This window comes from Oratosquilla oratoria, chromosome 28, assembly GCF_046742065.1.
Source record: "Oratosquilla oratoria isolate Oo_2021 chromosome 28, ASM4674206v1, whole genome shotgun sequence".
Lineage (NCBI taxonomy): Eukaryota > Metazoa > Arthropoda > Malacostraca > Stomatopoda > Squillidae > Oratosquilla > Oratosquilla oratoria.
In genome coordinates this window covers 31,784,390-31,799,566 of record NC_134804.1, presented here as the reverse complement: position 1 = coordinate 31,799,566, position 15,177 = coordinate 31,784,390, and the positions used below count along the sequence as shown (strand labels likewise).

The following is a 15,177-nucleotide window of genomic DNA, read 5'->3' as shown; positions in this document are numbered from 1 at the left end:
GTTTAAGTAAAGTATCCATATAAATACAATTAGAATATGAGGTGGACTCAATATTTTACTGAGTATCAAGGTAACTAATTGTGTGCAGGTAATATCCAGGAATAATCACTATCCACCAATCAGACGTCGCCAAGTACATTACGTTGCCACGTTGTATCACACGGGCCGTGTTGTTTGAAGGTAATTAATTACTTCTTATGTTACATAGGTTCTCTGTTACGACGAAATTTAACTTTCTTAGTGAATCTTTACGTATACAGTTTGTATATAGATGATTTACTTTATTAAGACTGGCTCTAGAAATGTTTGTGAAAACTGGTTTGATGGCAGACAAACGAGATAAAAAATAGATTGAAAAGTGCGAGGACAAGATTAAAGGAGGCGTTGTCTCCTCTACAAAACTACAAAAGTTGGAGAATTGCCACATCAACTACCCCTAGTCGGTCATATTCCATATACAAAACAGATGTTCAACACATTTCCCACACGTGTCAATCTCTTGTATTCAGCACAACTCCCACAATATCACAATTCGTAAACAAAAGACTGGATGGTTTTAATATGTTCATGTAGCATAACTTCTACAGTTATCCTGCATACATACTTATACGAAAAGGTCCCTCCCCTTTAGGATAAGTGGCCAAACAAAGCATAACCGCCCTTCATCCATCAAACACCAATCCGACACCCATTTGTTTCATTTTTATCTTGGTAGGTATGACGAGCCACGCCACTCCCCCCTCCCGCGCCCCGTCCATTACCCGGTTCAGAAGCAGTGCAACAAGGCACAGCACATCAGCATCAGGGCTAGACAGCAGAAAGTGGTTCACCCCCACAGTTTCATTATATATCGACCCTCACCCCCTAGTCCCCTCACAACAAATACAGACAAGATGAAATCCCTTCATACTGCGTCATTTTACGTTACATTCATAACCACTATCCACTCACACCTATCCCTTGCCCTCTCTCTTCCATGCTCAACAGGCATTTCCCTTTTACCCTAGCCCTCCTTCACCTCCCACGCATCCATCCCATTATCGGTCTTCCCTTTAAGTTCACTCTATCCACCTCTGCCTTCCACGCTGTTTTCGTCAGTCTTTCCTTGTTCATTCTTTCCGTATGCCCAAACTATACCGGTATTCTTTTATCAACCCTGTCTGCCAGCTCCCTTTCCACCCCCGTTCTGTACCTCGCTTCATTCCTCATTCTATCAATTCTTGTAACCCCCACCATATTTAAACATTTTGTCTCGCATTTAAAAACCAAGTCCCTACCCAGTACAACAGGGTCGTAAGCACAATCACCTCTTCATATATATATATTCTCTCATGACTTTTTATCTCTCAAGACATTTACTTCCTTCACTCTACAGATTACCTCTACCCCCATATTCCCTGACACTGAATATTCTACACACTTCGACGACACAGTGGTTCCGTTTGCAACCGCTATTTCAGCAGTCCGAGTTCAATTCCCGCCCTGGGCTGAAATAATTTCATCATCGGAGCACTGAGTACTGGCTCTCCAACTCTTGTGGGCAAGAAGTTGTGTGTGTAAGGTCACAGCATTACCCATAGATTGTGCATATATGAGTTCTGAGCTCTCATCCGGGAGGGTAATAATTGTCTATCACGAGCCCAACACGTGATCCAAAACCATGGTGAATTACTTCCCATCGCCTTAGTTTTGATCACATTGTTTTCTCCTTTTACACATTCTTACTAGAATGTTTGTAAATTATAATTCATAACTAATAATCACCAGTGTGATCATATGGAATGTGTTAAAGGTTATGTTCAAATGGTTAAGCTTCCATATTTGGGATCATTTAGTTAACTTGGTTTCAGTTAACTACTATAGTGAATTTGGCTACTATTTCAGTTGCAATGGTTGAAACTTAAACTTTTTCATTAAAGTTAGACGAATGGAAAAGTATTAGGAAAATTACACTTACAACAATAAAATGAAGATGAAACTAAGAATATTGTAAACAATAAAAGCAAAAGAGAATATTGTGAACATTAAAAGGCTATACTGAGCAAAGCCTGATTATTGAACAAAATCTGGGATATGAATTTATGAATTGTGACGAGAACATCACAAATTGACAAGGCCCGAGTGAAAAGGACAGTTAACAAATACCCTTGCAAAAAGGCAGCAGCAAAACTTCTATAGTAATGGTGACGGCACACGAGTCTAGCATGCTACTTGCTTTTGCTACTTCGTTTGAGTAGAAACGACTTCGGTTACAGTATTCTAGACTTCCGTAAGAACATCTCAACAATGTGTCTAACATTCGTATTCTAGGTTTAACTTCTCTTAGTTCGTCATTCTCACTATATGATGCAAGAGTAATTTGACATTTGGACCAAAAGGTCCCCTGTCGGCATGCTCTTCCTTTGTAATATCTTCCTCTTTGTAAAGATCACAACCGAAGTCGTTTGTACTCAAACGAAGTAGCAAAAACAAGTAGCATGCTATCGAGAAATGCTTAGTGTGCAGACACCGAACAGTAAAACTTCAACGATCAAACAGAACATATCACAAGGAACACGCGATTGTGAGATTGCTGTTTTTTCAGCACCAGAAAGTTTGCAATCTGCACGAAATTGTACGAATATCGAGTTTCTACATACACTACCCACCGGTCATATTACCACATCTATCCTTCCTACCCAAGTACCAATATACTTATTCGTGAAAAAATAGCACGACTAGGCTGTATTATAGCACGAAATTTTATAAACTGATGTGCAAGCCTGATTATTCCGCATTTAATTTTTAATTACAAAACAAAGGAAGAAAAGGGAATGTTTCGTGTCAAGGTACAAGGTGGATATCTTAGTGAAAGTAGGTGAAGGAAATAAATAAGAATAAGTTACATTTAACTTTCTCATTTACATTCGTTGATTCGTTGATTTTTTCATAGAGTAATGTGGATGCATGGCGAACACAACGGCAAGAGAGAATTTATATATATATATATATATATATATATATATATATATATATATATATGTTAGGGTCCCCAGCTTTTCGTGCAGCAGACGTGGTCGATGCCCAACGATTTATGTCGCAACGCTCTTACTAACGCTATGATTGGTGATTTGAAAGCGGAGTTTGCTGTCGTATTCTACTTTCCATTGCATCGATGTCGATTGGATTATTACAGTCGTGCGGTGTTCTCCAAACCGCACACTTTGGGTAGAATTTCTAAAGTGATTCTGGAAATGCCGTTTTGGGTGTAAACGCGAATATTTCTGAGTTATCTGTCCTGGTCCCTAGCCAATCAAGGAGCAAGACCCATTTCCATATTCAGTGTCTCACGCGACGCCACACCACCTCTCGACATCGTTTTCCATTGCACTTCTTGGCAACTTCCAGAGTTTAACACTTGAAGGTTTTTGAGGGTCCTCAAAGGTGCCAACCACTTCGAATTGTTTAGATTGTTACCGTATACTCCTAGCATATGCATCATCCTTTAGCTTCTTCAGGTGAAATTCAGGTGGATTATATCTCAGTACTCTCAAGGACTTGATACGCAGTCTGAGTGTTGGGACCACAAGTCTGCAATCGGTCTAAAGGTACCCTGCAGTTCTGTAGGATCATCCAATACTATACCAAGTCTGTTGGTGTGGTTCTCGCCTGTGGAACCAGGAGGCAACCATTCTCAAAACTTTGAACTTTGCCAAAAAAAAAAAAAAAAAAAGCAGAACTCTTTGTTCCTGGTTCTAGAACCATGGGGGACCAATATTTATTTCATAGCCACTGAGGTGGGTAATGGATTACAAAGAATCTTATATGACTTCTCCGAGGCGGAAATATACTGCTTAGATGATTTGAGATCATCACTGATAATTACGCCGAGATCCTTTTCACTATCCACTTTTGTTAACGGCTTTCCAAATAACTTGTAATCGTACATATTTTTTTATTTTTACCTATGTACATATCCTAAAATTTACATGTGTTAAATATCATCAGCCACTTTTTTAGACCATTGATGTAATCTATATAAATCTTCTTGAATATTTAATTAGTTTAAGTGATCATTTGCCATTCAGCACAGCTTTGTATCATCAGCAAATTTGGCGACAATAGATAGTCCGTGGTCTGTATGATTAATATATACTATGAATAGAAGTTGCCAAAAGAACGGAACCCTGAGGAGCTCCACTCGTAAAAAAATCCATCTAGAAGTTTTTCAATTTAGAATAACTCTTTGTTTACGATCGTTTAACTAATTACTAGTCCAGCTTAATAGGCTATCTCTTATTCCGTGTGAAGCTAATTTAGCAAGTAGTCTTTCGTGCGGGATGGTATCAAAAGTTTTTACAAAGTCCAGACATATTAAATCTATATTGTTTCTTTTGTCATAAATTAAGATGACCGTGTTGTAGAATTCAAGTATAGATTCAAGATTTACATGAAATATCTCGAGTTTATACGCCTCGGAAGGAGCATACACTGCAATAGGAGGCTGGATGACCGCATAGTAGATAACTGTCCAGGATGCAACACTTCACCCCATACTATACAACACATTATGGAAGACTGTATTGTACGCAACCACGCACGTCAACAACACAATATACAGTTATCAAGGGGTTTGTGGGGAAACCCCTTTCAAGCCGTAGCGTTCCTCAGGGAGACAGGACTGCTTGGCCATACAGTTTAGGGAACGACAAGAACAACAACAATCTCATCAGCATCAACGCTCATCAACCGGAGTAACCTCTTACGGGGTGTTGTAGTCTGCTAGATATGCCTACAGGTACTCCCGTTAGGTGACTTACTTTTTGGTGAAGTTCCGAGGTCAGTCCCCACAGTCATAGTGATCTACCGCTGCTGCCAGACCTGCTGTCCCTCCTCGCAAGGGCCAGTTGGTCTGTTATTGTGTTTGATGAGAACCTACTGATGGCAGTGTAGCATGCTGGCACTGGGGGCTCGTCTGGCACCTTCCGTAGAAACCTGTCCAGCACATGCTTGAAGCTGTCCACCGAGCATTTGGTTCTCTCTCTCTCACTTCTTTTGGGAGGGCGTTGAATATTTTTGGACCCTCGTGACCTAGGCTGGATGCCAGTAAGGTCTTATGCCTATCTGGGGCTCTTGGTGGGAGAGTTTGTCTCTCACACTTTCGCCCGTGCCTTACGCTGTGATACGGCTTGATTGTTGAGGGCGTGGAATCAGGGACAAGGCCCTCTAGGATTTTCCATGTATAGATGGCCCTATTCCTCTCTCTCCTCCTTTGTTGGGAGTAGAGACCCAGTGCTTCCAGGCGATCCCAACAGTTGAGATCCTTCATCCCTCTGATGTGCTTGGTGTAGTTCCTTTGGACAGCTTCAAGCTTCTGTGTGTCTCCTCGTTTATGTGGTGACCAGAGTTGGCTACAGTAGTCCAGGATCGGTTGAATAGGCGCCTTCCAAAAGGTAAACATTACTTGTACCTCTCTTGAGGAGAAAGTCCTTAGTACCCAGCTGGCCAACCCCCTTGCTCTTTTCACGGTCTGCGTGATGTGGTGCTGGAAAGTGGCATCGTCACCTAGATGAATGCCCAGACATTTTACATGGGCTTTGGGTGTGATTTTCATTCCCCTTTCCGTGTGCAGTTCGGTGTTGTCTTTAATGCCTTGGTTTGTGCAGTATCTTAAGACCTCGAACTTCTCTTCATTGAACTGCATATTGCAGTCATTAGCCCAAGCATAAACTGTGTCAATGTCGTTTTGTAGATGGTGTACATCTTTACTTCCCAGCACAGCATGGCTGATGTGGGTATCATCGGCAAAGGACAGGAGGGTTGAGTCCACTTTCCTATTTATGTCGTTCATATGAATTAGGAATAGGAGGGGGCCGAGGACAGAGCCTTGTGGTACTCCGCTTACTACCTTGGTTTCACTGGACTTCAAGCCATCGACTGCGACTGTTTGGATACGGTCTGTCAGGAAGTTGTGAAGCCATACTCCTAGCTTCCCTGAGATTCCTAGGTCCCTTGCCTTGTGGAGGACACCGTGGTCTACCTTGTCGAAGACTTTTGCGAAGTCTAGAAATACTACGTCTACATTCTTCCCTTCTGACAGGTTCCGTAGTAGCCAGTCGTAGTGCGCCAGTAGGTTTGAGAGGCAGGATCGAACTTTTCTGAAACTATGCTGGTTCTCTTTTATGGGGTTGTTCTCTTCAAGGTGTGTGAACAGTTTGTCCCTTACGCATCTCTCCATTACTTTGACGATGTGGGACGTGAGGCCAACAGGTCGATAGTTCTTTGGCAAGGTCCGGTCTCCTCCTTTATATATTGGTGAGCCCATCGCTGCAGCCCGACCAATAATAGGTGTAACCCTCCCTACTGATCTCACTGCTACTAGTCTCCTCGCAGCAGAGAGGATCGTAATGGTTATTCTAAACTTCCTGAGCTCCGTCGATGAGAGGGTTAATCGATCGTTCTGGGAGAGGGAAAGAAGGTACAAGAGGGCCCACACGAAGAGGCAGGTTGCAAGCTCACCTCCACTATACAGTAAAAGTGGCGACACACTAAGCTGGCATGCTCTTTGATTTTGCTACTTCGTTTGAATAGAAACAACTTCTGTTGCAATATTCTAGACTTCCGTTAGAACATCTCAACATCCGTATGCTTCTCTTCGTTCATCATTTAGCTTCTCGCTATATGACGCAAGAGTAATTTGACACTTGGAAAAAAAAACGAAGTCTTTACTACTAAAAACGAAGCAGCAAAAACAAGTAGCATGCTAGCGAGAAATGCCTAGTGTGCCACCACCATAAGCATCATGTATGGATGCCACATATATACTTTACTTTAAGATTCATCCTCCCATGCCACAATCTACCACCGAGCCCATCTAGAGAAGACTAGGCATCTTATCATCTTATTTCTCATTTGGACCTTCGCGGCACTTTCATATTTCATCGTTTTCTTTGATATTACTGTTTCAATTAACTTTCAGATAAAGTTCGTCTTGTTTAAGTCTCATCTTATTATAGTGATCTGAGTTATTGCCCAAAGTCTCACAACCCGCGATTTCACAATTCATGCGTGTGTAAACTAAAAGGTCTCACTTTATTTTTTCTATTTAAGTAGAAATATAATAATATTACATTTCAAAGGTAAACGCTAAAGGTTAGATAAATGTTTATCAATTGGATAGAATAACATAATATTCCTATTTATATAAAGTTTTCTGTCAGTGTTAGAATTTAAAGGCACTTAATACTTTAGCTACTCATCAATCGTGACGTTTCTATGGTATTTACGACAAGAAGAAAACGCGCAAGTGAACGACAAAGTATGAACGAAGTGAATATGCCGCCCATGCACTGGCTCCCTCTGTAAACAAATACCATACCCCGGTAATAAAGTCGCGTTAAAATCTAGGACTCTAGGTATGACAGTGGAAGGCTGACACAAAATATTATTGGTGACAATAGTGAATGTAGTTATTTCGCATTAACCAATACTAAATATGCAAACTACTAACTTCAGGGACTTGTTATTCTTACTGTAACTATTGCTATACTTCTTTTCTTTCAAGTCTGCAATCTTTTTAAAGGAGTATTTGGCAGGCATCTGTGTTGGTTAGAAAAATATATGGGGTGAGTGTTTTTTTTTTAATAAGAAAAAAGTTCGAAAGGAAGAAATTAAACTGCTGTTTCCATGTCTATTGCTCGACAGAGCAACCAGTAGCTTGTCACCATGAATAGAAAATTGTAACTATTATCTCCACTTCAAACGTAAGGCAATTTATTCATACCCATGAAGGAGAATTCTCAATGTGTTGTGGCCATAATGCAGCTTGCTATATTCACTTTTTGATACAGTGGAAAAACACTTATTTTTAGTTATTTTGGAATATTCAGAACTAATTTTTCCATCAACAGCTGTACAACATAGCCTCTGGGCTGGTATTGATAGTATGAAATATGCAGTATGATTTATTTCTTTAAATATTTTTTCTTTTTCTTTAGCCAAATAGCCAAAAACCACCATAGTAATAGTTGTATTGTTATTTATGGTTCTTGCAGAATTACATTGGTCAAACCTTTATTTTTTTCTACCCACCTATACTGAAAAAGGAAAGGAAAAAATGTAACTACAACTGGGAGGTTTTTTGTTGTTGTCGTTCCCTAGACTGTCTGTCCGAGCAGTCCCATCTCCCCAAGGAAGGCCACAGCCGAGACTGGGTTTTCCCACAAATCCTTTATAGAGTGTATGTTGTGTTGTTTGCGTGCATGATTGTGTATAATGCAGTCTTCCATTATGTGTTGTATGGTATGGGGTGAAGTGTTACATCCTGGGCAGCTGTTCACAACACGGTCGTCCAGCCTCCTCTGGTAGCTTAGAAGTGCTGGGTGGTGACCGCATCGCAGTCTGGCCAAGTGGACTCTGTCCTTACGTGGGAGAGAGGATTCAGAAGGGTGGATATCAGGGGGTCTGGCATGCAGCAGTGTGTTGTCTTTCAGTGTGTTAATGGAGCGGTGAGTGATATGATTATGAATATGTTTCCGGAGGCTGGTATTTGGTGGTTGTGGAGGAAGAGAAGAGAGTATCTTTGTGTAATAAAGGTCTTTGGGTGTAGTTTTAATGTTTCTTGGTGTGTGTGGGTGTTCTGCTATGTAGTGTAACGGGTGTGATGTGTTTGTGGTGGCTGCAGCAAGTGTTTGTGTGCCTCTCATGTCGAGGTGTTCCTTGACTTTGAGGACTTTTGTTTCATGGTGTAAATGGTCTGTAGGTGATGTATTTGTGCAGCCTGTAATTGTTTTTAGGGCTTTGTTTTGTATGATTTGAAGGGTGTTGTGGTGTGTCTCACTGAGATTAGGAGCCCATGCAGGACTCGCATAATTCATCACTGAGCGTATACATTGTTTGTATATTGTTATATTAGTTTCTTTGTTTTGTCCAAATGTTGTTCCAGTGATTGACTTAAGTGCGTTAAGTCTAGGTGTGCATTTGTTTTTTATGTTTGTGAGGTGTTGTTTGAAAGACATGGATGTATCGTATGTTACACCAAGAATTTTCGGTGTGTTTGTGTGTGGTATTAGAGTGTTGTTGATGTAGAGATGAGGTATGTATTTGTGTTCTTTTGTCCAGTTGGTGAGAAGTGTTGCTGTAGATTTGGTTGGAGCTATTTTGAGTCTGTTTGTGATGAACCATGTGTTGAGTGTGTCAAGGTAAGGCTGGATTATTTCTGCAGCTTTGTCTGTGTTACGATGTGTGCATGTGATTGTTATGTCGTCTGCGTAAGAAGAGATTTGTATTTCTGAGGTGTCTGGCGTGGGTAAGTCATGCATGTATAGATTAAATAATGTGGGGGATAGAACTGAGCCCTGCGGTACTCCGTTCTTAATGTTTCTGATGTGCGATGATTGGCCATTATATGACACATGAGCATTCCTGCCTGCCAGATAATTGGCCAGCCATCTTTTGGTGTTATTGTGCATGTCTGTGTTATATATTTTATTTGTTAGGTTGTGGCGGGGGATAGCATCAAAAGCTTTACTAATGTCCAATGTTATAAGAAGTGTTCTGTGGTGGGGCCTATCTGAATTGATGCCATCAAAAATTCTTTGTGTGAGGTTTGTCAGAAGAGTGTTTGTGGAGTGTAGTGGCCTAAAACCGTGTTGTGAGTCAGCAAGGGGAATATATGGTGTGACAAGTTTAAGTATTAGGCGTTCAATGACTTTAGAGGGGGTGCAGAGAAGTGTGATTGGGCGGTGCGATGATGGGATTGTTGGGTCTTTGTTCGGTTTTGGGATGGTGATTATTTTACCATGCTTCCAGATGTCGGGTATAGTGTTGTGTGAATAGCTGTAGTTTGCAATGTTTGTGAGTGCGTGTATACCTTGTGGTCCAATGTGTTTTAGGTGGATGTTGCTTATGTTATCAGGGCCACAGGCAGATGAGTGCTTGAGACTATGCATTATGAGTTTTGTCTGACTGTCTATGAAGGGTGTATAGTCTGAGTCTGTGGGAAAGTCTTTCTTACGTCGAATGGTGCGTCGGTCGTCAGGGTGAGATGTAAGATGGCTCGTCTGTGCAAAATGACGTATGAGTGCGTTTGCTTGTTGTCTGTTTGAGGGTAGATTATCTGTTGTTGTGATTATTGCTGCGTGAGAGCGTGTAGTGTTAGTGTTGGATAGTGTGATGCTGTTGAGTGTTTTGTACAATTTGCTGGTGTTTGTTTTGTGATCAAGTGTATTGATAAAGTTTTGCCAATTTTGTGTTTTTTGTTCATGTATTTTATTGGCAATCACAGTGTTTAGTGTTTGTATTTGGTCTGCTATGTTTTGAGGGATAGGTGTGGGGGTATCGTGTTTAAGTGTGTCACGTTGTCTGATGAGGCCTTGGATTTCTGGTGTGAAGTTGGGGTTGTGTGATTTTCTGTTGCCTCTAGGGATGTATCTCTTGTCTGCGTTTTGTATGATTGTATTAAAAGCGTGCACAGCATTGTTTATGTTTGTGATTGGTGTACTGTTAAGTGTTTCAAAATGTTGTTCTGTCTCTTCATTAAAGGCTTCCCAGTTAGCTCTCTTGTAATTGGTGTAAGTGTGTCTGTGGCCAGCTGGGGTGCATCTTGTTTTGGTGGTGATGATGATTGGAAGGTGGTCAGAACCAAGGGCTCCGACCACTCTCCATGATGTTGTTGGGGTTAGGCAGGGGGAGCAAAAGGTGATATCAGGAGAGGAGGGAGTGTAGAGGGCTTGGTATGGGATATGTGTATGATTATGCGTGTTGTTCATGATAGTCAATGAGTCGAGTTGAGTCTGTATATCAAGCCCTCTGTCTGTGTCGGGGTTGTCGACAAACCAGGCAGACGACTTGGCGTTGAAGTCACCACCCATGATCAGGTTGGGGATTGAGGTTAGTTGGCTGAGCTGAGGTCTGAAGGTGTTTGGAACTGTGGGGGATGATTGGGGGGGAATGTACATGTTAACTATTGTTAGTGTTGAATTGTTGCCTGTGCGGATACGAATGGATTGGGTTTCTGTTGTGTTATCTGTGGTAGGGAGGAGAATTTTAGTTGTGGCACTTGTGTCCACAAAACAGATGGAATGGTGGATCAGGGTGACGAGTCCACCGCCATTGCCGTCAGTCCGGTCTTGTCTGATGGTGGTGTAATTATGAAATGATGGTGTTTTGTGTGAGTGTCTTAATTTTGTTTCTTGTAGAATTGCAATGTGTATGTTGTGTTGTTTAAGAAAGTGTTCAAGTTCATGTTTTTTAGTGTTAATACCGTCAATGTTGTGTTGTAATATGTTGATGTTGTGTGTTTTGTATGTGTTGTATGTTGCCGTTTGGGGTTGAGGTTGGGGTGGTAGTGGGGAAGGTGTAGGATCTGGGTCAGAGGGGGGGAAAGGAGAGATCGGGGACAAAGGAAGGGGAGTACTAATCGGGGGTAAGGGCAAGGGGAAATTGGGAGTGGGTAAGGGTGTTGGCTGTGGTTGGGGAGGTGGGATTGGGGTTACTGGAGGGCAGGTAGAACATGTCCAAGTGTTTGTGTATTGGTTTGTGTCAGCAAGTGTTGTACAAGTGAGGTGGGCCCAGTTTTTGCACATATTGCACTGAACTGAGCCCTTTGTCTGTTTGCTCGAAGTAATGGGTTTAGAGCATGTTGGGCATGTGTATTTTGTGGTGGGCCCAGGATTGCTCTCTACATCTCCGGCTAAAAGTAGAAGAAGAGGGGTGATCGCCGGAAAATGACCCCTCAGTGCAGAAAAAAACGTAACATTGTGTGTTGGAAAAAAAGGATTGTGGTACTCCCCCAGGTAGGCGTAGCTCCTCCTTGGGGATCGGTGCCATCTGCGTAGAGCTGATGGCCAGGGGTAAATGCTGCTGTTTGGCCCCCAACTCTTGGGGTTGGGGGGTGGTCCCACGACGTAGACGTTGCAGCTCCAGGACCACAACTGGGAGGTTATACTGGTTGCATAATGTACAGAGGTTATACTGGTTGCATAATGTACAGAGTGGTCCAAATGTCTTGTTAACCTTACCAATAGAGGTACAAATATTACAGTAATACAAAATACATGTCCTGGGTTCAGGCTGCTTGTAAGTGTATGGGCACGTGCATTCAGCCATGAGCATGGGGGCTGTGTGACATGACTTCACTGCAAGATTTGGCAAAGCAGTTCCTCCAAAGATGACAATACTGCGATGGGAACATTTTGTTCCAGTGTTCTTGTTTTGTTCTATTGTTCTTAAGTTACAGTAAATAAACTGAATCCAAGACATGTATTTTCTATTACTGTAATACTTGTATCCCTATTGGTAGGGGTAACAAGATATTCAGACCACCCTGTACTATAATCCTCAAATGATGAATGAAATGGAATAGTGGACAATGTTGTATACACTGTGCAGTCATTTTTCACTATACAGTGATATTAGTCCAGCTTGCTATATTCTGTAAATGATAATTGTAGGGCCTGTCACTTAGTCTTAGGTAATGTTAGCTTCCAATCATAACTGGACATTAGCTTTTTCCCTTTCTTGAGCATTTGATAGGTTAATTTCTTGTAGAACTATAGATGATGATATGGTTGCATGGCAGTTTTTGACAGGAAATTTACCAGAAACATTTATAGACTTGTGTAGACATCGTACCAGAAGAGGTAAACTGGGCCTGTGACTCAGATATTGATGCACATTGCGTGACTGGTTGTAACATCTGTGTCATTTAGCAGATATTGGCTTTCTGTAATTATACCAGTGCTCATGGTCCTTCTAGTAGTTGCTTTGGCATTTGTTTGTCTGTTCCCCTAGACCCAATTCAAAATTACCTTAGGTTAAACCTCAGTCACACATTCAAGATTCTCATCAAATGTCATGAATTTGAAAAGCAGAAAGACAACTTCGCACACAGTATTCTAGACTTCCCTAAGGACAATTTAACAATGTTTCTAATATTTAGATATGTTTAACTTCTCATAGTTTTTTCATTCAGCTTCTGTGTCTAATATTTGTATAGGTTTAACTTCTTTTAGTTCATCATTCAGCTTCTCAGTATATGACACAAATGTGATTTGACATTTGGAGAATAAAAAAAATGCAACCCAAGTCATTTCTTCTCAAACAAACTCACTTAAGTCACATAGGTGTGACAGGGGCTTTAGGTCAGGGAATCAGTTCTATAAACTCCATTCCAGTGGAACACACAAATAAGTGTGATTGATTCAATTCCCCAATCAGGAATATAATTCCAGTTGTTGATCTTGTGACTGTAAGTCCCCCCAAGAAGCAATACTGTCACCAGTGCTTTAACCTATCCATGAGTATCCTCCCTACACCTAAACCAGAGCATAACATCAAAGGTCTTGCCTATATGGATGACCTAACAGTCATAGCCCAGGACAACAACTAGAAAGCAAGAAGCCAAATATACCTTAAGAATCTGGAACTGGTTGAAACAGAGAGGGGAAGGTTGCCAATTAAGTGAAATGGCCTTGCTGTGTATGCATTGAGTCTTGCTACATTGCTTTTGACCCATGGCAGTGGGCAAGATACAGGGATGACCTGTCATACATTAGGAGCTAATATGAGAGGGGGTAAAGGGTGGTGGGTGGGAATTGAATGGGAGGGAGTATGTGCTTTTGACTTGGCTCCCTCCTTTATAAAGGTGAAAAAGCTCTTGTTATATAGATGGATTATTATTAGACTCAAATACTTGGGTTTTAGTTTGAAAAATACAAAATGAAAATCCTTAGTTCCCTTACTCTGTCTCATTTAGTCACCTTGCATAACACATGGAAAGAGTGATGTCATTATTCTCCACTACCACTATAGGGAGTGATTATGTCCATAGCACTGTATGGAGCTCAGACTTGAATTTGGTGGGGATAGAAAAGAAGAACCTAAATGTGTTTCAAATCAAAAAATATAGTGGAGGTAATGGGGACAGATACAGTGAGAAATGAGGGGTGAGGCAGAAAGCAGGAGTAGAAAGAGCTGACAGTTAGGGTTGATAAAAAGATTGGGATGTTTTGGGCATATTGAAAGAAGGAGTAAAGAAAGGTTACAAAAGCAATTATTATTATTAATTACTACAACCACTAGGAATGTTTAAAGCATATTTCCTCTTCATTACAGAGGGAATAATGTCCCTTGCCTCCAAGGTCACTTTGGGCCTTGCATGCATTGTTTCGGGAGGAATTGTGTACTATGTACACTACAAACAGAATCTAGACAGGTAAGGAAATATAATTGTATCACACTTTTCAATGAAGTCATGTAAATATTCTTATTAGAAATGTAATACTTGTAAATTCAATATAATGACACCAGACTTGCTCTATAGAAATCAAAGATGGTTTATGCAGTGGATGTATGCAATTTATGTTTTTTTTGTTTTTTTTCTTTCTTTCTTTCTTGTAAGGCATCTTTAAATCTTCCAATCAATCAATCAATCAATCTATTGCCCTTAGTCTCTCAGAAAACTTGTGGCCTTCAGGAAACCAGTAACAGCCTCTGGTTGGGATCATAATTATTCAGGGAAGATGTATAGTGTTATTGTCTAGGAATTGTTAGTGTGGAGTATTGTAGTATAAGGTGTTCTGTGTCCATTTTGAAATCTTCCATAAGTGCCACAAATTCTGTTGTATTTGTTTAACAGGATAGTATATCCTATAATTCAAAACCACATAAAAATATTATAACTGCACATCAATAAATCTGATTCCTTGATGTGTTTTTAGCTGCCTTAGTGTGCATATTTGTCTCCCAAAATGTTCAGGATTATCTGCATTTAGAAATAGATAAGAATAAGGAACTATTATTTCACCTATAGAAAATTATGGAAATGTGTACAGTACTTATGACACATTGGATTTTTTGAGGTTGTATGAAATATGCCATTATCTTGAAATAATTTTTTAACTAAACAGGGAAAATCTCCATGAAGGTGTGATCAAAGATGTTGAGCGACAGCAGAGGCGCAAGATGGAAAATCTCTATACATTACAAAAGCAAGCTGACTTGACCAAAATTTTACGAAAAGAACAGCAACAGCAGATTAGTGAGCAAGAAGACAAGACTATATAGCAATGCCAGTGGCTTTGTAATGTAATATATTTATTAAAGTGTATGTATAAAAATTCTCATTTCATTCCATGTTATTTCCTTTATATTAATAATGAGAAAGGCCATTAACCTCTTCAATACAAGTCAAATATT

The 15,177-nt window shown here is 40.6% G+C and overlaps 2 protein-coding genes across 7 annotated transcripts; one reads left to right on the top strand and one right to left on the bottom strand.

Annotated features, from left to right (window-relative positions):
- The first annotated feature begins 118 nt into the window (after window positions 1–118).
- Window positions 119–15,098, top strand: LOC143040285 (protein PET117 homolog, mitochondrial). Of its 6 annotated transcripts, XM_076211118.1 has the most exons (4): window positions 7,269–7,394; window positions 7,544–7,604; window positions 14,095–14,194; window positions 14,889–15,098. In XM_076211118.1, the coding sequence occupies exons 3-4, from the start codon at window positions 14,103–14,105 to the stop codon at window positions 15,043–15,045; spliced, it is 249 nt and encodes an 82-aa protein (XP_076067233.1). In that variant the 5' UTR covers window positions 7,269–7,394; window positions 7,544–7,604; window positions 14,095–14,102; the 3' UTR covers window positions 15,046–15,098. The 6 variants fall into 6 exon arrangements, with proteins under 6 accessions (XP_076067235.1, XP_076067234.1, XP_076067232.1 ...); XM_076211120.1 differs by lacking the exons at window positions 7,269–7,394; window positions 7,544–7,604 and adding an exon at window positions 119–180; XM_076211119.1 differs by lacking the exon at window positions 7,544–7,604 and having other exon boundaries at window positions 7,093–7,361.
- Window positions 4,895–6,304, bottom strand: LOC143040475 (uncharacterized). Its single transcript, XM_076211569.1, has 3 exons — window positions 5,888–6,304; window positions 5,269–5,677; window positions 4,895–4,974 (listed from the first exon to the last, which is right to left on the bottom strand). The coding sequence occupies exons 1-3, from the start codon at window positions 6,302–6,304 to the stop codon at window positions 4,895–4,897; spliced, it is 906 nt and encodes a 301-aa protein (XP_076067684.1).
- Window positions 15,099–15,177: the final 79 nt, after the last annotated feature.